The 25,598-nt window shown below is 40.5% G+C and overlaps 2 protein-coding genes across 7 annotated transcripts in view; both read right to left on the bottom strand.

The window, feature by feature from the left end:
• radil (Ras association and DIL domains) overlaps positions 1-11,655 on the bottom strand; it is a 36,549-nt gene extending 24,894 nt beyond the window's left edge. For 2 of the 6 annotated variants that reach the window (XM_004568319.3, XM_004568320.3), the window contains exons 1-4: positions 11,297-11,655; positions 8,957-9,054; positions 7,805-7,919; positions 5,959-6,472 (exon numbers count right to left, since the gene is read on the bottom strand). In XM_004568319.3, the coding sequence (XP_004568376.1) occupies positions 5,959-6,472; positions 7,805-7,888 (598 nt within the window). In that variant the 5' untranslated portion in view covers positions 7,889-7,919; positions 8,957-9,054; positions 11,297-11,655. Of the gene's footprint in view, positions 1-5,958; positions 6,473-7,804; positions 7,920-8,956; positions 9,055-10,391; positions 10,701-11,296 lie in introns of those variants that run through there. The other 4 variants (XM_004568321.3, XM_004568322.3, XM_012923865.3 and 1 more) reach the window with 3 other exon arrangements.
• A 1,113-nt stretch (positions 11,656-12,768) lies between these two features.
• LOC101469613 (monocyte to macrophage differentiation factor 2) lies at positions 12,769-25,020 on the bottom strand. The gene is made up of 7 exons (XM_004568318.6): positions 24,572-25,020; positions 19,526-19,607; positions 19,158-19,318; positions 18,929-19,003; positions 17,089-17,190; positions 16,877-16,946; positions 12,769-16,786 (listed from the first exon to the last, which is right to left on the bottom strand). Exons 1-7 carry the CDS (start codon positions 24,583-24,585, stop codon positions 16,580-16,582), a joined length of 711 nt encoding a protein of 236 aa, XP_004568375.1. The 5' UTR covers positions 24,586-25,020; the 3' UTR covers positions 12,769-16,579.
• Between the last annotated feature and the right edge of the window lie 578 nt (positions 25,021-25,598).

The raw sequence follows: 25,598 nt of genomic DNA, 5'->3' as shown, positions 1-25,598 counted from the left end.
CATCATGAGTGCATTACTAATTATCAGGAAATATTATTACTCATCTTAATCTTGATCACTTCCCACAGTTAAATGAACATGACTGAATGATACTGAAAATGTGCCGCCTATTAAAATGCTAAGTAAAAGAAAATCAAGCACTCCCTAAAAAATAGACACCTCGTTTGGAAATACTTAGAAATTAGGGGGAGTCAGTCATTCTGTACAATACAGTAATTATAATTCTACAACTGTTTATAACTTGCATAGTTCATATTTCATATTTCTGCATAGTTTTTATAGTTCACATTTCTGTATAATGTTCATATTTATATCCTGTTCATAGCCTGTACATATAGTTATAGCATATTCATAACATACTTTCATATCGCGTACATTGTAACATACCCATAATAGACCCATATTTTTGTACCCTCATACATATAATAGACCCATTCTGTAATATATCTATATTCTTGCTAATATGTATTTTGTAATATATCTATATTATGTCTAAAGCACTTTCTGGATGGATCCAAACCGCATTTCGTTGCCTTGCACTTGTGACATGTGCAATGACAATAAAGTTGAATTCTATTCTATTTTATTCAGTGATGGCAACTGAAAATAAATTATATGCAAAGAGTAGTGAACGCAAAAGATACAAGATACCGTGGCAAAACATCACAGGTGAAATACAGACGGCTTTCACCCCTGTCGAGTACTTTGCTACAAGTTTTATTCACGTCCATCATGCAGGTAACCTGAACTGAGTGAAGAACTATATTTTGCTTCACAGAGATGCACTTAGGTCAGGTAAATAAACACCTTATTTTAATTAATAGGAATGAAGCACAATGTAAAAGTGAAAGCAGCGCTCCTGCTGACTTTATTTAGTGTTAAGGTTTTAGTGTAAAGAGATAAACTGAATTTATTTGAATAAAAAGGAGAAATGTTAAATAAGCTTGGAAAATAATCACGATCTCAATAATGATCGAAATAATCGTGACAGTCATTTTGTTCATAACTGTGCAGCCCGATCAAATATCTTCATTTATCATTTATTTATACATATGTGGCTTACACCAACACAAAGCCTGTGTTAAAGAGAAGCTCAGTAAACCATATTTCATCACAAAGCTCGGCTAATTCACCAGCACTGTTTCTGAAGCTCATGCACTGAGTTGCTGGAAACTTAAAATCTATCAGAAAGATAATGATAGGTGGAGGCAGTGGATGAAGCGGACGGTGTGGTAGCGTATCATGGGAAGTTGAACCAGGCCACGAGACCTTTGTAACACATTTATAGCTGGTTTTACAGCTATTACGCATCTAATGATAAGTGAAATAATTTGGCCGTGATGTGCTAAGTACACGTTGAAAATCCTGGAGTACCTTTAAAGTGCAATCTCGTTTTCAAAAAGTGTGTGTGAGAAGTTTCACACATGGGCATGCACCTCACACACAGAGAGACGAGTGAAAGACAGAGACAAAAAAGACTTCGGGCTGTGAATTCTGTTAGCATTATAGCACCACTGAGAAAAGGTTAGTGTGAAAATGAACATGTGCATTAATATGTTAGTTGATAAAGCTGCTCTCAGACACTATATAAAGGGGAATTAAGCTGCGTTTTTCCATATAGAGCTAAAAATGTCTCAAAAACACTGAAGAATTAATTAAAGAATAACACTGGTGATAATTTGTACTTCATTTGTTTACAACTCCTGTAAAATGCCAAATCCAACAATAAATTGTTCATTTTAACCAAAGACAAAGTCTAATGTGTGTGTTTGCCACAGAGCGTTCACTTTATCCCGAAACAAAATAAAAATCCCTGCGCCTCACTGTGGCACTGGCTGATCTAACCTTCCTTTACAGCAAACACTGTAGTGAATTTTATTTGCGTCAGTCTCTACGCTACTGTTTCCACGACTGCTGCCCAGAGAAAACAGAGTAAACAGGGAAAACAGAAAGACAAGGTGGTGTCCGGCAGTGGTGGTGGTGTGGGAGGTGCGGTGGACTATTTGCTCCTCCCAAAACTCAGTATAGTGGAAACACTACAGCTGAAATGTTTTAGGTCAACTACAAATGCTCTGTGAGTTTTTAACTAAACATTTTTAAAGCTAATAGTGCTGTTCTTATTTAACCTTTAACGTTAAATGATCAGAAATGCCTTTAATGAGATTAAACTTTTTATTTTTTTTAATCAGATTTTTGATTGGCCAACAAAAGGAGGTGTAGCCGAACTACGTGTGCTGAGCATCACCTCTGCCAATTCCAGTGACCCAATCAGACCTCTCCGCTGTGTTTGTCTTTTCAAACTTTATGGGAAAGACAAAAAAAACAACAACTGCATCATGAGAGCCAGTGCTCATCAAGTCTCTGCTCCACTGTTGGTGAGTTAATTTCTAGTATGCTATTATCATGCTGCTTAACACTAATTTGCTGATATTTGCTGATATCTGTATCTGTATCTCCAAAACAACATGACGTGCTAACTCTGAGGATTCAAAATAGGGCTTCCCAAGCCTATGTACAGTCTATATTTCCAGCCCCACACTGTGTTACCAGATTTAAGTTTAAAATGCTCACAGATCATGTTAACCATGCTGATTAAAAGAGCGATAAATGTGGTTAGTTCAGTGTTTGATGCATCAGCAAAAAGTTATTTGGTTTTGCTTTTACAAAAACTGTAACACTCATTTGACAGCACAGCTCAAATTAGCTCTAAGCGGAACAGACAGCGAACCGGGAGGTCCCTGTTAACAACTGAGCAAAAGGACAAGTAGATGAGAGAGTCTAATTTGAGAAACAAATGCCTCAGGTCCTCAACTGGCAGATTATTAAACGATATACTCAAAGTATTAGCTTCAATGTCAAAAGCACAGTTACAAAGAAGAAGTCATGTCTGTGACTAGCCAATGAAAAGAAAGATGTGAAAAATAACTGTTTACAAAATTATCATTCAGCTGTTACTGTTTTTATATAATGAACTGAGGCCAGTACAGTCACCAACCACAACCTCACTGTTGGTTATATGAACACATTGACAGTAAGAATCCCCCTTTAAACCAGTGCCATCATTGCTTTAAACCCATTCATGTGGATGATGCTGCAGAAGAGAAATGTCATGTCTGCAGATTACCTCAGTGGCGTGGCAGGTAGAACATTTAAGGCTAAGAACATATAATGCTTTTCATTTGATGGGATAAAGAGTTTTCACTGGTTAAAATCCTACAAAACAAAGTGGAAAACATTATGACAATGGAGAAATTATATAGTGAGGGACAGACTATAGTCCCCTTATCCCAGTACACAGATGTAATCACGCCCTTTAACTTCCACGTACACCGTGATACGTCTGTGACTATTGCAGTTTACTTCTATTAGCACAATAATTTTTCTCATCAACCACATAAACTAACCTTTCAGAAAAGTTTGCTCAGGTTTTTAATTAAAATTAAAATTCTTAGAATTAAAATAAAAAAATTCCCACCAACCTTATGCTTTAAAGATCTTATGCTGCTGTCTGCACAAATACCGTCCCTCTACTAACCAAAACAATTATCCAACAGTACCAGAGACAGGCACAACATGCCATTCTGAAATCCCTTTAAAGCCTTTTCTAGAAGTAAGTCTCAACACTAGGCAGCCGTCTTCCCTCTAGGCACATATTTGGGGAGTCATTTTAAATCGTTATCTAAATAAAACAATGGTCACCAGGGCATAAAATTATCTACTGTATAGATTAACCAGACAAATTGGATTATAGGATGAGTTTGCTAACTTTGTGTCCAAATAGGTTTTTTAGAAAGCTAGTTAGTTTCTCTGCTTGCTCTTAATGTCCAGGTTCAAAACATGCATCCATCCATTCTCTTCCACTTATTCAGTTTAGGGTTGTAGGGGCTGGAGCCTATCCTATCATAGTGTGCCAATCTGTCGCAGGGCTAACATACAGACAGTCAGCCTTTTATAATGTGCCTGGCTCACAGACACAATGAAACATGGACATAGGACTATAATATCAGTGGGAAAACTGTTCTGTCTTAACTTCTCTAAACACTTTCCTGTTTATGAGTTTATGAGCTAAGTGACTCATTTTTAGTCTTACTGAATAAAAATTAAGTCTACTTTGTAAATCTTGTTCATAATACTTGTCGCATCTGTTTTTTTAAACTACCAAAGATGCCAGCACTACCAAAATGCTCTGAAATATGCCCAACATTGGACATTTAAATTATTAATGACAAAAATAGTTCCTGAACAGGACGGAACAGCAAATGTTAGGATCCCTGAACTGAATTTAAGCGTGTTTTCACATCTTCAGGGTTTAGTTAATTTAAATTAGACAGACTGAACACTCTGTTTCATGTTCCCTCTTGGTGCGATCACACTCGGGTGCAGATCAAAACAACCACATGAGACCCTTTGGAGAAGGCGGTCTTGGTGTGGTTCTAAACAAACTCCAGAACGGTTCGTTTATGGTGTGAACGTGATCAGACCTCCACCCAACCCAAGTACCAGGAGTACGTAGGGATATGTCAAGGTACTGCAGATGTGTAAGGGGCTGTACGGCTAACAATTAGTAGCTAAATGAACATAGGACATTCTTCTTGTATATACTTTTGTTGCTCCACCCCAGACCCATGTGACCAATAAGCAGATTGAATACTTTCACATGGTTTGCTTGGAGTTGACTTGGATTTTTTTGTGTGTGAAAACAAACTACAAGCTACAAGCTTACAAACCCATCAACTGATTTGGACCAGAGTAAATGAGCTATAGGTGTGAAAACACCCTAAAACACTCCTCGTTTCCTTCACCTTCAACCAGAAACAGCAGATTGTCCCTCCCTGGTTCTGCTCCAGATATCTTCCTGTTAAAAGGGGTTCTTCCTTCCCACTGTCACCTAGTGCTTCCCCACAGTGATTGTTGGGATATTCTTTTCTAATAATGCTGGGTCTTTACCTTACAATATAAAGTGCCTCGAGGTGACTGTTGTTCTGAGTTGGATAGTTTGCCACTATCCATTTTTTTCCTCACGAGAGCCTACATTTAGAAAATGTTATGGGCTATTTAATCTTTGGTAATACATCCCTCCATAAACAAGCCTCATGCAGATTACTAAGCGACTCTCTGGCCAGCACGTAAGTTGACATAGCAACCAGTAAACCCTGGCATGCTTCATGAGAAATGTGTTGCAGCTATGTGTGACAGTGAGGCTGAAAATACTCGCTCCATCTCTACCAAAAAAACCCACAGTTGCTGCGTGTGAGTGTGTAAATGGCAAACTTTTCATCAATCAGTAAACCAATTACGCATAAAAGGTCACATCATGGTTTCAACAACGGTACACAGCTCAGTGTGGATCAGCGTTCATAGTGCTGCATTGCAGATATAAAGTCATAACTGCTGTTTACCTGAGCTTCCTGAATCTACTGAACAGAGAGAATCTCGCCCAGGTGTGCACAGCATCGTGCAGGTACTTTAATAGGAAGTGATACCGTTTCACTGTAGTACAAATGTGTCATCATTACAAAACACCAGAGTGCCTACACCCATCCACACCTCCGGTTTTGAAGGCTTCAGCTTTCACTCAATCAATCGACCAGCTGTCCAGCATCTCACCTGCACACTGCGCTGTGTGTGTGTGTTTGTGTAAAAAGCACAGGAGTTTGTGCCTCTGATAGAAACCTAAATTACATACCTCCTCCTCGCAGCACCTCCGTATAAACATATGCAGGCACAATATCTTCATCAGGATAATAACTATGACAAAAGGTTTTATTCTGCATCTTCCCTCGCTTGCACTCGTGAACGCGCACACACACACACACACACTGCAGAGGAGCTAACGAGCTGTGCTTTTCTGCTGAGTTTGACACGTTAAGAAAGGAAGGGAATTAGACCAGCTGCTGAGTGTGTACTTGACTACTTGTGTGGGTGTGTGTGTCTGTGCATCTTTGTGTGTTTCCTCACCAGCCGTGATCGTATCCTTCTCCTTAGCGTTTAGTTCCTCCACCTCTGCTCTCCTGCGCAGCTCAAACCTACGTGCGTGTCCTTCTCGGGGTTTCCACAGCTCTTGGAGCAACAGCGGCTTTTCATTGTCCCCCAGCGCTCGCAAGCATTCAGTCCGCCACCCTCCTCCTTCTCCCCCACCGATCACGCCCCCTCCCTCGAAACGTCCGATCACATCACACAGGACATAAGAGTGGGCAGCATCCTTGTTGAGCGAGTAGCGCTCGAGTGCCTCTTTCACAAGTTCCTGCGCGCTGGAGCGTGGCGTGGCCAGGACGCTCTTGTAGTTGGCACCGGCGCAGATTTCGTCTCCGAAAATCTTCAACACGCCGGGGGCCGAGCTCTGAGTGGAGAGTTCAGCCGGGTCGTCAGCCGGCCGCTCCGGAGGCTCAGTGGTCGAGCGCCGGTCCCCTCGGGTGTTTGTTCCAGTGTCTGTAGGAACACGGTCTCTGTAGCTTAACGTACGGTACAGGACCTGGCAAACACACAAAACCAGTGAATGTACTGCAGGGCCACCCAGTGACAGGCATTATGTACAGTTTCTTCTTAAAAGGATCTGCATGTTTATCCAAGCTATTAAAAAACACACGTGTATGACTTTGGCTTTATGTTATCTCAGGAATAAACATCCTCATCAGCACACTGGATGAAGATGTGCTCACCACACGTTTTTAAGGCAGGCAGTGTGACTTGTCATAGCAAGAGAAGCACAGGTGACACAGTGACTTTGGCTCAGGTCCATCAAGCGCCCCGCCAAGTCACGACAGTGAGCCAGCATGCACAGTCACAAAATAAAGCACACCCATTTTTAATGGAGAGCTGAAATATCTCCTAATACAAAATAATAAAGATATTTAAGTAGTCAACTGTGCTGCATAAAGTCTCTGTAGTTGTTTATTTTACATGTGCTAAAAGTTTATGCAGTGTATTTCTTCCATGTTGGTGAGAATTTCTAGACATTTCTCGGTTATATAGTACAAAGCAGAGACTGATGAAGCAGAGAAAACCAGGCTGTATTTACAGATTTGGGGGTTGCCCTCTACAAGGTCGTCCTCTCATTAACATTTATGGTGCTCTTAGATTTTGCTCTCCATTCAAAGCTTCATTTTTATCCCTTGCACGTTTGCGACTTCACCACCGAGATCCTTTAAACCTTAAACTTTGCACTTGTCCTTAAAGTGCAGCTGTACACCAGCACCTAAAGAACAGAGGACCCTTCTTCGAGAATGCCACTGTTCACCTTTTGGACCGAAAAGACAGATGGTTTTGAAAGAGGAGTAAAGGAGTCCAGCTATGTCCACTGTGAACGACCATCACTGAGCAGAGGTGGTGGCCCAAAACGCCAGCTATCAGCCCCCTGCGATGTAGTCTTGAAATACCATCCCAGGTGACCTCAATAGGTCACATGATGGGTTGGCGACAAGGTCTCACAATGGTTTTAGCCTTAACCTCCAGTGATGGTAATGAACCAGGCCTTTTTTAGCACCTCACCCGATATGATGGTGTACATGATAAACAGAAGGCCAGCCGCCTTCTTTTTTAACCTTTTAAAGCCAACTGAATCATATTTGATGCATGTATTTTTTTAGACCTCTAAGCAAAGTGAAATTCACGATGAAGAGTTTTCACACATCGGAGGAGAATGCAGCTGGGATATAAGCTAAACTGACACTAAGTGTTCACGATACATCAAATAAGCAACCACTATTATTTCACTTTATTTGTTTTAATCAGTTATTTTGACCTCCGTTTTGAAGCTTTCTTCTGTGAGTATGTTTGTAAATGCCGAGTGTTTGTGTGTGAGTACCTGTGTGAAGGTCCTGCTCTGACGTTTCAAGCGGCTCTTGGACGGCAGGGACATACTCGCCCCAGAAGAAGAACCGTAGAACATGATGCTGCGGTTTGCTTCACAGACTCCACAACTGGTGAGTAAGAACACACACTTTTAGATGCTTTGTTCCTAATTTGATGCACAGGAATTAGATGTTTGACGTTGGGATGCACCGATCCGATATTTGGATCGAATATCCAGCCGATCTTGACTCAAAAACCTGGACTAGATATCAGTTCACTGGCCCGTTCTAAGGAGCCAGTCTATTCTTTTTAATTCTATCCTGGAACGAGTCAGCAGTAGTGCATCAATTTAAAGTCATTTCAAAGTTTTCTTTGCATGTTTGCTACAGTTTCTGACTTTAGCAAACTGTGGTCATGTGACTTATGAAAAGCCTCAGACATGAAGATTTCCCAGTAAACTTCTCACTCTCATTAAGTGCAGTTTAACTCTTGCTGTGAAACTTGTATTGCACTTACAGTCAACATGACATATTGCTGTCAACTTGATTGCTATTGTTCCACTTCACCTGACACCAACCAGCTCCACACACACTTGTGAAGGAGATGCAGTCACAGTGAGACTGGGAGCAGGAAAAGCAGAAACTAGAGTAACCATAAATAACACCAGTACACAGTAAAGACTCTCACACTGAGCTACTAGTGCAAATAATAAAACCCTTTTTTTTTATTCTTCATTTTATTAACTTCTTAAAACTGTTTGAGCTTGAGGTTGCCTACATTTAAAAGAATGGCTCCCGGTGTCTTCATCACAGTGAGGAACACAGCTTATTAATCTAACACTGGTACTAAATTAGATCTGTATCTGTAGCAACTGTATCCGAAGATACCAGAAGGGAAGATAACAATATAATATCTGAAATGGAAATAGCTGGATCAGTGCATGCCTAATTTCCAAATTAAATGCACACAAATATGAGAAAAACATGCAATAACACTCGACATACAACTACATCAAACACATAATATCTGTAGCTGGTGACGATAAAGAAAATCTAAATGTATCCACTGTAAACAGACCATGAAGACAAAAACAAACACAAAACTCTGTGTGTGTGTGTGTGTGTGTGTGTGTGTGTGTGTGTGTGTGTGTGTGTGTGGTGAGTACCTTGATGCAGATAGTATTTTTGCCTCTATGTGCAGCAGCACAGTGTGTACAGCTGATTGTCATATGCTCTGCAATTCATTTCACTGTCACCTTTCACGCTGGAAAAATAAAACAGATGATGTTCAGGTCAAAGCTGAAGGATCCCATTCATCATTAACAGCCCGTCTACGTCCTCTGGGATTAAATAATACCGTCTGCTTTTAGCTTTTTAATAATTTCATTGAAAGCACTAAGCTGTTTTCACGTCAGACTCTTGACTATGGCTTGGTTGAAAAAAAAAAAAAAAGGCCGACCAGGACTCTGGCTCTGTGCTGAAGGGGAACACTGAATACTGCAATGAAACTGCCTTTTTGAAAATCAAGCAGTGTCTGCAGTGGTTGTTATGTTTAACAAAATAAACGAATAAACACTTAATAGATTATTTTTGTGTAGATTATATAGTGTGCACAGCAAACAGACCCATATGGCACACAGAGTTTTCTCTCTGCAACTACTTGTTTTTTTAGTATATTAGAATAATGCTTTTTTGTGCATTTAATTTTTTTTAAATAAAACTAAATAAACTAACTAAATAAAACAATCACAGAACATAAATGACCTAAGGCTGACTACTTGGAAGCACATTTATTAATTTATTTATTTTTAATTTACAAAGAACAGAGTAAAGCAGCAAATCACCACATTGAAAGCCTAAAACCCGCACTTAAAAACACTGCTAAATTATTCAAATGGATTTTCTTTATTTTTATATTTAATTTGTATATATACAGTATTGTGCAAAAATCTTGAGCCAACCCTCTTTTGTTTATATTTTGCAGTTTTTCTTAAAAGTGGTCTTAATTGATGCAATTATGAAAACAGAAAAGTACCATCAGATTTTGATCCATCATGTAATACCATGACAATGATCCCAAACACACCATCAGTGCAGTAAAGTCATACTTGGGTAGAAAAACACACAGTGGAACACTTTCAGTCATGGATTGGCCTCCCCAGAACCCGGACCTCAACATTATTGAAGCAGTGTGGGGATCATCTTGACAGAAAACAGAACAAAAAGCAGCCGACCTCCAAAGAAGAGCTTTGAATGTCGTTCAGGAAGCCTGGAGAAATATTGCTGAAGAAGAAATGACAAGAAAGCTTAACTAAGAGAGTTCAGGTTGTGTGACGAATAAAGGTGATCATACCAAATATTGACTTTAAAGCTGGGTGTTTTTGCTTCACTAACTGTATTTCCACGTTTGTTCAACACGTTTCAGTAAATCGTTGCACCTTTCCAAGCCAAATATAAAGAAATGAGCGGTGGCTCAGGACCTTCACCTCAGGACCCCTACCCTACCAACCAACCAAACAACCAAATCTTTTTAAAATACCCTACATCCTAAAAAGTCTGTTTCCCATCTATACCCCTAAGGTGGGTCAGCTTCATTCGTACCTTTGCATGAACTCCTTTGACCGCTAGACCTGTAGTGAGGGGTCTCATCAGGAATCAGCTGCATCAGGTGAAAGCAGAACCTCATCCAACCCGTTTTAACTGCATCCCATTTACAACCCTAAGTTCCTTTACTGCAGAAACATTTGGCAGGCAACCTAAAAGGTGTTGTTGTAGCTGACTGTGCAGGGACTGGTGGGATAACGTGACTATTTTAAATGCCAGCTAATCCATGGTAATCTGGCTACTTGGCTGCAGTTAACTCAATCCTACACGCAGAAAGAAACACACACAGAGGGAGGGGATACCTTTTCGCACTGGTAAATTGGGTTGCGTTTAGTAACCCAGGAGGTCGTGTTACATTTAGTAACCATGTCACACAGACTTGTGGTTGTCCTTGTCTTTACCAGCAGAAGGTCAGATTTAAGCAGTGCGCTAAGGAAAAAGCCCACGCCTACATCATAATATAGGACTAAACTTGTGACAGCCCGTTATTTACAGCCGGTCCGTCTGTTTACGACTTTGGATTCACTGGTCGTCAGTAGCAACCGCCGTGGCAACAAAAGGCAGGAGAAGATCCTCAGAAATTAATCCGCTGATGAGCCGTCAGGCGCGGCGCGGAAAACTCACAGCAGCCGATCTCTGACGGCAGCAGGTGCGTCTGTGTTACTGCGCGAGGTCGTTGCACACAATTAATTATCAATTTATCTCAATGTTGTTTGGACATCTGCGCAACGCTCAACAAAGAGAGAGAGAAAGAAAACCTGTTTTTTACATATCGGGGAGCAGAAAGCAGCGACGCGTCTGCCTGTCAATAAAATAGGTCGCGGAAAAGTTGATGAGTGGTTCCAGCAGAGGCGAGCCCAGTCCCCCGGGGGCTCTGCCGGTGTCTGTGCGTTTGTACTCACGCTGTCTGCAGTGCGTGGCTCCATAGTGCTGGGGAATCCTTCCTGGTGTCTCTCTTATTCCCCTACCGTGCAGAAAAATCACAGGCTCTATAAATGGGGGGGGGGGGGGGGGGAACACCCAGCTCCCCTGCTCCGAGCGACACCCAGCCGTCCGGGGGTCCCACCCACATCCCCAAAACAGCCCGTTAACTTGGACGACAGCCAGCCGCTGTGGGCTCCTGCTCCCGTGCGTACATCTCCGCCGAGTGTCCAGCAATGCCCACAGCCTCCGGCAACCGCATTCCCACATCCACAGCGGTTCACTGCCGAGCCGTGACGGAAACAGCCGAGCCACACGCGATGCTTCACCTCGCTACACCTGCTCTGGCACCAGAGCGTGTAGAGGCGACTCCCCCTGGCGGACAGAGGCGGCACTAGCACGAACTACAACGGTAGATCCGAAGGAAACAACGTGGTCTTTTAACGCGTGGTTTTATATATTCCACTTAAAAAATAAAATAGGGTAATCGTCTTGATAATAGATCTGCAGTCGTGGAAAGTATTGCACCCTATATATAATATATAATAGAAATGATCGAATCCTTACTAAAATCCTTACCTTAAAATGACTTATACAACCCCAGATGAACATCAACATGAGATACTGCACAGTGTCATGATTTATTTACAAAATAAACACAAAAGCCAAAATTCTTGCTGTGGAATGATGGACTTCCCAGAGCAGTTCTTTCCTCTTAAGATTATCACTAATGTCTGTCCTTTCTGGCAGAGTAAGAGAACCCCTACTTTCATAGAGATGCTCACACTTGCTGGTGTTCAGTTAAGTACAGGGGTGGGCTTAAAAATTACCCCATTAGAAAACTGGGACTGCTGTGGGGGGCCACACCACACCAATAAGATTATAAAGAGATAAAATTATTATTGAGCAGAATAGAGTTCAGCCTATTGGTGCATTTGATTAGCGGCACCTGCCCCCACTTACCCTCTTAATTCATGTAGCCGCAGTATGGGTGCACTTACTTTTTCACACTCTTCTGCATAGTGTTGTAAATATTTTATTTTCTTATTGGATTTACCTAGTTTTAAGACCTTCTGTGGACCAGATTGTTTTTTATTATGTATCAACATGTAAAACCTCATAATTTCTGTACTTTGTTTTTTATTGTGACTGTATGTTTACCTTCTTTTTTCCCCCTTCTTCTGGTGTCTCATTTCCTCTCCTCATATGAGGCTAATTATATAAAATAAGTCTGCCTCAATTTATTTCAGTCTCCTTGAGAATGACTCTTGATTGAATTAAAGTGGTATGAAACAAGATCAAAGGACAGACTGGTCGCTATAATGTAGTTTAGATACATCTGGAGCTCATTTTGTAATATGTTTTTGGTGTAACAAAACTACTTGTGAAAATAACCTTTTTTTCTTACATGAGCTACAAAAAAGGTGAAACACTATAAAAAACGACATAAAAATGCATGAAAAAAGCTTTTTTATTACAAGAGAAATAGAAAAGATAAAAGCATTGTTGGCATCATATCGGCTTATCACAGCACAAAAAGCACCACAGACACAATAACCAATATGAAAACTAGAATAAGGGTGAGATAATATAATCAGTCCTGTAGGACGAGAAAGGAAACACCAGCAGGACTGAGAACAGAGTCAGCAGCTCCACAATCACAGAGCGTCTATAAATAATATACAGAGGGTCCACGAGGCTTCGCGGACGCTGTTATAAAGATCTTTACAAAGGCAGGTGGGGTGTATGTCTGAATGAGACACATACTGTAATCAAGACAAGACACACATCAAATCCTTTACTTTATCTCACCGCAGCCAGACCTGGCTTGGATACAAGACAAACTGTAAACTCTCTCAGTTGTTTGGTTCATCCCAGAGACTCGAGTAAACACTGAGAGCACGAATACTCCAGAGTAACTCTGTTTCAGTTTTAAATAAGATATCCACCGTGCGACAAACGCACTCCTCTTCATGCTAGGGTCTCAAATGTACAAAATGATAAAGTATTGTGTCACCCTCAGACTATTTTATCACTTTTATTCAAGGTTTGGTGTCATCGTGTTGTTTTTGGACCCTTCAGTATAGAATGAAGAATGATTATTAGATGTCTTGAGGCAACAGTGGCTACACAAACAAGGTGATATTATAAAATAACTTGTTTTCAGTCCAGTTTTGTGCTGGTTGTCAGTTTTTGTCCACTAGTTAGAGGCTTATCCTTAAAACACGTTGAGCGATAGAGGAAAAACTGAGCTGCGGTTTGGATCTGAATCCAGGTTTGTGTGTCGACCTCAACATTTAAAGGTAACGCTCACCTTATGCGTTACCTCATGACCTACTACACTTGCACGGGCAAATAAACAGCATTTCATAAGTGCTCATCACAGTGATGGATTTAACTCCAAATGCAAACTTTTGCAGAGTTTTGCAGCAAATTTAGGGGGTTGTGCAGCGTCGCTTAAAGTGTTATTGAAGTACAAACGACCTCCCCTCTGCCCTTAATGACCAGTTTTCACACCTTCTGACGACTACTAGCCCTGTAATGCTAAGTGTGTCATATCTAATACATCAGCTGTTGTGAGATTTTTTTAGTCAGTGTCAGTGTTTCTGCTTTTTGTTTTGTTTTTTTTGACAAATGATACAAATTAAAACTTTTGTCAGATTGTTCAATAAACTCTACTTTTTCAAAAAATTAAAAATTTCTGGCATTTATTTCATAGTTCAAACAGGCAGTTTCCAGGTTTTCCCAGGTAGCTACACAGGCAGATACGACCTGACTTCTGATGTACGCCCAGTCATTTTGTTCTATAAGCAGCCCTGAAACATGACAGAAAAGAGCTTTAAGGGTTACTGCTAGCGGGCTTTCAAGGGGTAAAGAGTCCAGGTGTAAAGATTTGAAATCTTTTCTATCCATTATGTAAATCCATATATGTAAAACTTGCAGAAAACTTCTGGGGCAGCTGTGAGTGAGCAGGTGAAGCTGTATGGGGAGGTGCCAGCATATAAATAAATAAATAAATAAATAAAATGCATTTATTTGCTTAGAGCTGCAAACAACCATAGCAGCTGCAGTGGTCCTTTTTAATGTGGCTTCCTTGGACTTTTAAGCCCAGATGATCCGACATACTGCAGTGAAACTATAATGAAAAAGTTTTTTTTGACAACCCTTAAATACCAGCTGCTTCGACCTTTTAAAATCCTCTCGCCACATTAATCACACTCTGCTTCGTCCTTTAAACCACGAAGCAGCACGTACAACTCGACGCTAAGAATACATATATGTTTCAGATATATTTTGATGTGTTCAAGGTACATGCATTCATGTGTAAACATAGACTCAGCCAGTTAGAGGCTTTGGATTCATGGTAGTCAGATAGTATAGGATACACACAGGCACAAACACTTGGGCAAACACACACACACGCGAGCACACGCGCGCGAGCACACACACACACACACGCACCTGAGATGCCTTTATTATCGGGCCAGATTGTTCAACAATACTATAGCTTCAGTTTCCTTTCAAGTGTGAAACATACATATATGGTAGTAGTGTGCTATCGGTTAACGGCAGTAAGTCTTCTGGCAGTGCTGAATCAGACAGTGGTTTGAGCTCCAACCATGTTGTAGCTATCAGCTGTTTTCCATTCGTTTAGGATGAAGACTGAGAAGATGATCGAGTAACACAACGAGAAGATCAGAAGAAAATATAGATGAAGTCGGCATGTACTGTATGTCTCTGATAAATACTGTATCTTCACGTACTAAACCTAATCGACAACAGTATTAGAATTCAGTGTTTATGCTCAAAAATCGAAAGTGTGGCGACTGGTATATGTGGAAGCACACGAGTAAAAGTCTCCAAGACTAAAACTACAAATATCTGAGTGTTAAACTTAAGAAAAAGAAAAAAACCTCTACGATCATGTTTAAAAAACTTCACAGGAAGTCACCGACTTAAGCAGCTATTGTTAAAATCATACAGAGTACTATGGTGTAGATAGCACATCTAATAACAATAGCAGTAATAATACTATCTAGAGCTCTGAATTGGGAATAGTAAATTACTGATGTTGCAGCCTGCTTAGTGTAATCAAACTAAAAACACTAAAATTAATCTCATGAGTCGAGTCTGCCAATTTTAATAGTGATTTTCTCTTGACAAATAGACAATGCCCTCAATTCCGCTTCTGCACACTAAATCTGGGCGCGCACGGCACAGAGAGAAATCTCCGAGAATAGTGATTAACCCCTGAAACCAAAGTCCTGGAAAATACTGTTAGAAGTGTAAAACTAAAATGATCTTGGGGAGGGGGGGGTCCCAGTTCAGGAGCTGCCAGCCTTGAAGTTCACATTCAACATATTTATCCTTCATGTATACCAAACGTGATAATTAACCCTAAATGGTGCATTTGATTGCCCTCTCAGCTCAGAACGTCAGGAGGTATTGCATCACTGGAGGTAACTGGATTCAGTTGGTCATCGGTTAGTAAGAATTAAATTAAAAGTGTTGATTAACTTCCTGTCTAAAATTCAGACGGCAGAAGATCTGAATGAATAAAATACTGATACAGACACATGAGTTTTTTTCTGAGTTTTCCAAGAAGCGGGGAAGTGTTTCATGAATATTTTCCACACTGGGCTTTGCCTCAGACTGAATCAAAGCTGTCACATTAAGGTCTCACATCTTTGACTCCATCAGTCATTATCTAGGCCAGCTGTACTTCCTGTCCCAGATTCAAAGCTAAACAAGGAGAAGTACCTGCAAAACAAAGCAAAATTGCAAGACCTGCATGAATTAACTGTTGTCTTAAAACAGGGCTTAAAGTATTTCTTTGTGTTTCACACTGTGCTGTATTCCATTACATTATTTTATGCTATTTCAGCACACTGATGTGATTTTATTTTATCCTCAAAGAAAAAGTAAAGTAGTTTAAATTGCTTTTTAAAGGTGCTATTTTTAGAAAAGTAGGAGTGTGAAGACGATGCAAAAGATTTAATTTGGATTTGGACCCGTTTTACCCATTCATTCACTGGCTGCTTGAAGGCAACTTTTTGGTGATAAACATGGAAATGTTAGACATTTCGAACTGATGAGAGGGACCTGAATGCACCATTAGTTTTGGTTTCTGTCACACTGAAAAGTGCATGTTTACCCCCCACTCCCCATCCCCCCACCTTCAACATGAGGCAGCCCCTGAATGTGGACAGCCCCTCGTATCCGCTCAAAAACAGGAGTTACTTCCTGTGAGGTCAGTGCTGATGTCATCTGGAGGTGTGGACCTGGTGGTTGGGTGGCTGGGCGTAGAGGTACTTCCAGATGGCGTAGTAATGTATGGCCGCTCCCATAGCTACAAACATGTGCCAAATAGCGTGAGCGAATGGGACAATGCCGTCACTTTTGAAGAAGACTATCCCCAAACAGTAGCAGGCCCCGCCGACCAGCAGCTCACACAACCCGGACTGCTCCGGCTGAGAAGAGGCATTAAGTTTATTATTTTTAAACTGTTTAATGGGTCATTTTAAACCCAATCAAGCAGCAGAAAATGTGAGTGGCCTCACCATTGAGAGGATGACCAGGGCAGGAAAAACTCCCATCACTGTGTAGCAGATCAACTCCATGAGCTTATACCTATGACAGCAATGGGTTACTGAGCACGGGTGTTACTGAGCGTAAAGTTAGGCAATCTTAATAACAGCTTGGAAAAAGCTTAATCAATTTTAAAAGAAGTTTAAATATTTGACATACTAAGGAAATAAATATGTGAGCAGACCTCTCATGGAAGAAGAAGACGTAGGTGGTTCCAAAAGACGCCATGACCCAAACTAACCAGCGCATGTGACACGCCCAGGGACCCAGCTCTCGCAGGTTTAGCCTGTTGAAAAAATCAATCAATCAATCAAAAAAAATGCCATCTACACATGCAGTTTTGAAAAAATATCTCTGTCCACATGTAAACGCTAAAAATAAAAGGGAGGGAAAGACTAAACAGGGTTTTGTACCCTTACAAAACCTTAAGTACTTCAGTAAAGTTTTTGTTTTGCTGGAAAAGCAGCTAATTTTGAAACGCCTTCAGCATTTCAAATGTTAATTATTAAAGACAGTATTTTGATTGGTGTAGAATCACAACTTAGGAATGAACAAAATGCATATAGCGTACATAAATTAAAATTTTTCAAAAAAGTAAATTTATTCAAAACCGACGTTGGGATTTGGGTTGTGACAGCGTCTGTGTTGAATGTAGAGGCGCCCGAGTGAACTTCGAACGCCTCTGTCGTTCTAAATGGAGGGACAATAATTGCTGTTTTACGTGTGTATACTTAGATATACACACGTAAAACTGCCGTAAAACTGCAGATAGTCAGAGTAACAGCAATGGTAGTTTGTCTATATCCACTATTTTAGAAATTAATGTCATGTAAACAATAACGTGGCGCACAGCGTCACGTCAAAAAAGGCACATACCTTTGACAATGCATGACGAAATCTCATGGATTCATCTTCTAATTGCAGATCTTTTAAAATACAGCATGATGTTTATTTTTTAAACTATTATTCCAATCAGCTCATAAAACAGGATATGCTTTGGCTAACTTGTCACTGATAAGATCCTAAGTTTGCAGTGTTTTCAGCAGTTTTAATTTCGCTGACCAATAATTTTCACCACCAACCTTTTTTTTCTTATGGTAAATGGATCTTATATAGCGCTTTTCTACTCTTCTGAGCACTCAAAGCGCTTTACACAACTTGTGCATTCACCCATTCACACAAGCACATTGTTCTTAGTGCTTTCTAAGTAGCATTCACACACTCATACTCCGATGGATGGATCGGAGAGCAATTTGGGGTTAGTATCTTGCCCAAGGATATTTGGCATGCAGACTAGGGGAAGCCAGGAATCGAACCACCAACCTTCCGATCAGTAGATGACCTGCTCTACCGCCTGAGCTACAGCCACCCTTATAAAAACAAGATAATAACTAAACAAAACAGAAACACAAAACAGGACAAAAGCCAGGCTAAAACGTATTGACACTTTTGCCTCCAAATAAAAATGAGATGAAAATGAAAATCTTCTGATGACATGAAATCCAATCAGAACTAATGGACGCTTTGTAAACCGCGTAGAGCAGTTTTCACCGTTAACACCAATTTTAAGTCAGATCCACTTGCTTGTCACATTTGATTAAAAAGAAAAGAAGGGGGGGGGGGGGGGGGGGGCGGAGAGATAATAATAATGTCATCTTTTATTTACAGCCTATGTAACTTAATCATGACTGACAACAGGAGGGTGCATAGGTTTTCTCACAACGGACCCAGACTGAGGATTAGTTTCCTTGCAGTTAGCTCAACAAACACTCTCTGAGTGCCAGTTATTGGAAACACTATTTGCTATCTGTAATATGTGCTGGAGGTGGTGGTTGTTGGGGGTTCTGTGTTATGTCTGTTGCTGTTATGTTGATTTTAATCATCTTTTGTGTGTTTATTCATATTCAGAGCCCCTTGTACCACAAGTGTTGAAATGAGCTATATAAATAAAATTTGAATAATGTACTTACTTATATATACAGTTTACACACACCCACACACGCCTAGCAGGCTAGTTTGTTTACCAAGGGGCGTAGGAAGCAGCGATGAAGAAATAGATCACCATCCTGTCACACATGTGAAAACACTGCTCCACAGACCTGAAGAGGGAGCAGAAACAGCTCAGAAACGACTCAGTGACACTGTTTAGATATGAAACATCATTATTAAAAATGATATATTTAAAATAATCCAATGCATCACAGATATTGTGCTACAATGTATATATGTGGGTGTGTGTATATAAGTATATACCGTAAGTGGCTCTTCTTCCAGGCCACAGTGTGGAAGAGGGTGGAGATGATGAAGAGTGAGCTGAGCCCCGCCCCATACACCCAGGCTGACAGCCGCTCCCATTGGTCCTCTGACTGGAAGTGCAACACTGAGCTTCCCAGCAGGCTGGGGATTATCCACAACTAAATGAATTCATAGCATAAATGAAACATGAGGCACAAAGAGGCAGGCAGGCAGGACTGACTGTAAACACGAGCATGATGCTGCTGATGTTATGTAATGATGATTTTTCTTATTTTCACTGGGTTTAATGATCACTTTCTGTGTGTGTGTGTGTGTGTGTGTGTGTGTGTGTGTGTGTGTGTGTGTGTGTGTGTGTGTGCATTTACCGCATGCGTGGCACAATTGGCAGCATGCTCATATTCGGTGGGCTGGTATCTCTTGTTAGGAGGAACACGATTGTTCATATACCTGCAAATGATCACATTTATTAACAATTTTACTGTGCAATACTTAGCTGAAATTTATATAATAGTGTAATAACTAGGGTGGTAATGATGTGGTGATAATTCCAGTTAGTGACAACACAGTAAAATTTTGTTAACAGTTTGATAACCTGTGTGTATTAAAATGATAATTTCCCATTGCTCATCAATAGGCTATTGTATATTATCTTCTAATTATATTCATGAAGGTTAGTATTATGTGGTTATTATCTCCTTTTTCACACAGCAAGGTAGTTTGCTCCCAGTTATTACTCTTTTTAAATTCCACTGGCCTTCTGGGACCTGTCCAGTCTGGATTTAAAGCCAGGTATTAAAGTTATGGCTTTGAAACAATTTAATTCCCATCTTAAACACAGAACCTTCCTTTCCTGTCTCCTGAGTTCACTCCTATTTTTTACGGAGTCCCCCAAGTGTCTGTTTTGGGTTCACTTTTCCTGGCTCTATAACTCCTCTTCTTGAATCCTTAATGGAAATCAAGAGCCAATTCATTCATTCTTAGTTCCTATAAATTGGGAGGTGCTTTTTCTCTTCCTTATAAACTGTGTCCCCTCTCTCTCTGTGTTAAGTCTCATGTGAAGAATCTGGATCCTGAGCTACATTTTAACAAACAAATTGTCATCTGTTGTCAAAACAGAGCTTTATCGTCAAATATTTCAAATATTTTCTATTTAATCCTTACACAGAAAAAGTAATTCGAGCCTGTTGCCTGTTGTTATAATTTGCTGTATTGTGGTCTCCTTTAGAAGTTTCTATCTTGCCTCCAGTTACTTCAAAATGCTGCATCTAGACTTAACTGGTGCTAAGAAATTAGATCATATCATTCCCATAATGGCTTCACTACATTTTGTCCCTTTCCATTTAAGAATTAAATTCAAGATGTATAAATAGTTTTTAAAGCTCTCACTGGTCAGGCACTCACCTATATGATTTCTCTTATTCACCTTCACACAATCCCTCTTTTCTTAGATATAGTGACAAGCTCTGACTTCGTGTTCTCTGTTCTGGGCTCAAACAGATGGAAGGACTTTCTCAGTTGCATCCATCATCGTGGAACCAGCTTCCTGTGTTCATTGCAAGTGCTCCAATTATTGCCGTCTTTAAATCTGAAAACATAGCTGTATTTCATGGTATTCTTGGGTTCATAATCTGAAACTGGTGGTGGTTATTTTGTATTGCGGGCACATTTAAATTTGTGATCTTGTACTATTATTTTTGAAGTTTTTATTGTTTTGTGCAGCTCTTTGGACAGTTTTTTTAACTGTGCGTTACAAATTTTTGATTATTACACCACTATTATCATGTTATTACTGAGCTGTACTATAAAGTGCTACCTTTCTTTTTATTACAGGCAGCAGCATTTATGCAAATGACACATTTCACATTTGCTCACATTTAAATGCTTCATCATCTTAACATCTACACTTAAAAATACATACAAACTGGGTCGCTCATTAACCGAAGCCAAAGGTCTCTATCATACAAATGGATCTGTTCAGACTTAGTGGTCATTTATGCAAATATGCAAAATTTGAATTTTAAGCAATATTGCTGTTTTGTAATTATTTACTCATTAACTTTACTCTTTCCTTTATAAGTAAATATAACAGAAACAGTACATGTAATTTGGCATTAAAAAAATTTCACACACACACTCCAAAAAATTCTCAGTCTGAATTTATGGCAATATTTAATGAAATATGTATTCTATAGAAATGGGTATTTCAGTTTAAGCTGTTAGGTGTTGTTTTGAAATATACCTCGGATGTTACTGGGGTTTATGGAGCACATGTTGCTTGCTTAAAGGTCAGTTTAAAAAAATAAAATAAAATTGGACTCTTTGCATAATCCATATTTCAATATGTTCCTTTTTTCCTTACACTTAACTCATCCTTTGACTGAAACAAGCTGTTCTCGCTTTACGCCAACTGTTTTCTAATAGACTGCTCCTCACAAGGTTTGAACAACAGGTGGGCGGGGCTTTGAGTCTAACAGCCAAGCCTGGGAGTGCGTCAGGATGATCAAATTAGGTTATCTACTCTCACTGACATGATACAGAATCAAGGGTAAAAAAAAGTCAGTCTGAAGCTTGAGCTATTGGCCAACATTTGTTGTACATACACTAATGTAATTATTTGAGGCTTTGTCCATGTTTGTAATGAGCATCTGGCATTGCAACAGAATTTATATAACAAGAGTAATGGGTCCACTTTAATAGGACTTTGTAGAATTAAGCTGCAGACCATATATACTGTGTATGATATTTAAACCCACTTGTATCTCAATGCTAACAATCCACCCCACCCTCTTGTTTCGCTTAGCAACGCTACTACATGCTTCAACTTGTTGCCATGACTGCCGTTGCCTGGCAACAGTGGGTAACCACAGAGCGACTGAAGCAGAGGTTTGATCTCTTTCAGAAACGGCTCACACATACAGCCATGCCCACATTTTCTCACATACACACGCACACTCCGATCTGTTCGTTTGATTGCGAACACTCAGTACAGAAACTCAAACAGTTCAGGAGGTAGCACCCTGACAGTGATGTCACTGTTGTCATGGAAACCACAGGCAGGGATTGTCCTCCCCTCTTCCCTACAACAGAAAACTCCTCGCTGCTTTCATCTTTCTTTCTTCGCCTCTCTTTCCTCCTCCCTCTCCCGTTCCCCCACCATGGCTCCTCTCTGCTTCCCAATGATGAAATTAACATGCAGGGAAGGCAAATGATGTCTTTGCAGACACACAAAATGTAAGCATGTGCACATCCACATGTTGTAAGTCGTAAGACATGAAAAAGAAGGAAAGGGAATACCGCTCAGAACCTCAAAGAATCCATTTGTTTTTATGAAATGCCCCCAACAGCTAATTATGCTGTCTATCTGAGGAGCTGTGCATGCATGCGGCTGCAGAAACAATACTTCTAAATAATCTAAAAAGAGGAATATCACAGCTGTGGGTATATGCGTGGTTGTTGTCAAAATGCTGATAAGACATTCATGATCCTTCATGAACATATATACACAAGGAGAACTAAAGAAAGATGATGTAAAAAGGATGGCAGCACCTTTCACTTCCCTTTCTCCTCCATTTGCTGCTTTGTTTTTCAGAGTGACACTCATTAGGAGCTATTAATACTAACCGGCCCAGCCCAGAAACACCGTCTTGTCCCAAATAAAAGACTTCCCCACCCTGTATCCAACACTGGCCTCACACTGTCTGGCTTACTCTCTGTAGTGCGCACACATACAAGTGTGTGTCAGTGCCAGGCCCAGCAGGCCTGGTCAGGTCATTAATGACTTTATCAAGCTGGCTGATAATTAGCAGGCCAGAGGCCAGGCAGAGGGACTCACTCATGGGGCAGAGCAGAGCTGTGGAAACCCCGTGACATCTCTGCGTCTCTGTGGTCTAAATGAACCATGAAGACCTCGGTCCAGTTAACACAGGACATGAATTAACACTGCTTTACTTCATGGGTCTTTGTGCTATTATGTAAATCTATAATAAAGTTAACATCCACACACTGCTGAAAACAGTTGCCATATAACTGTTTTTCTTTGTTATAGCACTGTAAATCAAACAGGTCTTGGATTAAATTAGACAGTATATAGATTAAAGAACCACAATGGTGATTAAAATCTGATCATTTAAGCTATATATCCTAGTAAACCTAACTGCAAAAAGCTGGGAAAATCTGATCTATCAGCTATTTCAAAACTTTTGAGATTACCCCCCCGTCTTGTCACGCTAATACATCCAAAGGCCAAAAACATTTCTTTTTTAAACTGATACACAACATAGAGAAGCTGCAGTTAGTCACAGCTGTGAAGATAAACCACTGGAAATTTCATTCTGTTTTTTTTTTTGTTAAGGCTCCTCTGACGTCTTGATTGAATCATTTAATCGTTTTGGTGTTTTCTTAGAAAAAGCCAGCCCGGGTCCTGTGGCAGGAAGTTGTGACGGGTACATGTTCGACAGCGCTTGAATGAATAAATGAATCTAGAAATGTTACATAACAAAAGTAACCACCACACGCTTCCTTAAAGTGCCCTGCATTGTGAAACAGCTAAAAATATATTTAGCTGTGATGTACTCATAAAAGACAACTGACATCATATCTGATTAAAAGAAGCAGCATGATAATTTCGCCTCAGCCCATAATGTGGCACACATGACTTCATGTGTGAGCTGTGGGAATTACAGTCTCTGCTCGCGAGATGGAACAAATACTACTCCCACAATTGCCTCAGTTGGCCTATTTTTTGAAGCAAATAATAATAATAATAAAGTATCTCTCTATATATACCTATGACTCTATTTTGGAAGCATTTTTTTAACATCAATTCAGTTTGGTTGGGTTTGGAGCTAAAAACAAGACCACTAAACATATAACTCAGAGTGTGGAAGTTGTAATGGACAGCGAACAGAACAGATGATCAGCTGATTCATAGCATAAAAGCAGTCAGCAGATTAGCAGAGCATGAGCTGAGAATGAAAATAATTCTGAGTTGCAACATTGGTCTACTTCCTTTGTCCTCGGGACAGCCTCAGCCTAGATCCAGTTGGCTTCTGTGTGCCAGATATTAAATAAAGTTGAAAAGGCTGAGGAAGAGGAGGGGGTGGCCTTTCCTCTGTGTCACAAAGATCACAGGGAAAGAGGAAAAAGGAAGAAGTAGCAAGATGAAGAGAAGGGGGAAGTGGCAGGTTGTGTGTTTGCTTAAAATAAAATAAGAAATAAAAGAAATCCTGAGCTTGAATATAGAAATTTGAAAAAGATACATCACTAATTATGAGACATGCAGAAAATACATATGAGTTATTTACAGCTGGTTCCCAATGAGCATCCTGGACCTCATCATCATCATCACTACCAAAAAGCAGCCTTTCTGTTCATCTCCAGTCTCTAACCGTATATTGAATGAGCTCACCCACCTTACAAGATTCATTTACAGAGGAAATAGGCAACAGTTGACGGCAGACAGACAGTGTGGCCAAAGCCTGAATCCCCCCTGTGAGTGATGGGCGAGTTGGCCGCCGATAATTGATTAGTTCAGCGTTCAGATCTGCAGCGAGGAGGTTTAATGGAAGGTAACGAGCACGTCGCCTTTTCACCGTCGTCGTCTTATCCACATCTCAAGCAGCACTGGGAGACGCATGCATCCCGACCCAGCCGCCTCCAGAGGGTCCAGTCCGGAAGTGTGGGCGTCAGTGGGGGGACGAGGGGATGAGTCTCAGTCGGTGCTGATGCTTGCTCGCTCTTTCTCTCTCTCTGTCTTTCTCTCTCTCTCCCCGCCGGTTCACCTCATCACGACTCGGTGAGGGGGGCTGTTCTTCATCACTGAAGGCTGCCACATCATTCTGTGATGAGGGGCTGATTCAGAGGCAAGTCGTGCCTGCAGTTCCTGCTTTGGTCTCTAGGTGGAGGCGCAGGCGCGCTCTCAGGGACTGGTATTATGTAATAAGGCGACGACGTTAACGCATCTAATTATCGAGTCAGAGGAGGATTATTTAAAGCGACACTCAGCTACGGCTCCTAGTCTGCGCGGCGTTTTACCAGGTATGAACAATATAACCCCGTGACGTCACTGTGATGTCATCTGGCTGGGTCTTCAGTCTTCCTTGAGACACATAGAGACTTTTGCTGCTAATATGTGGACTGTCGCTTTTTAATAAAGAACCAGATATCTTGAATATACAAGATTTTAATTACTGAATCTGAATGTAATTATAAAAACATCTCATTTATGTAATTTTCTGTTTCTGCGGCGGAATTAATGAGATATGCTACAGGAACCAAGTGGGGCAGAAATAGCTCCTCACACTGACACGTTTTTCAGTTATCTATTTATTTACTGGCAGCCCCTTACATACATTACAGGTCAGAATATCTCCCCCTTTGATGCTTCAGTCTTGACTATTTTATCATTTCAAACCTGACCTTGGCAGGTCGCTTGAACTT

Source organism: Maylandia zebra, linkage group LG6, assembly GCF_041146795.1.
Source record: "Maylandia zebra isolate NMK-2024a linkage group LG6, Mzebra_GT3a, whole genome shotgun sequence".
In the NCBI taxonomy this organism is placed as follows: Eukaryota; Metazoa; Chordata; class Actinopteri; order Cichliformes; family Cichlidae; genus Maylandia; species Maylandia zebra.
Note: the sequence above shows the minus strand (reverse complement) of the source record. Positions and strands in the feature narration are given on the sequence as shown.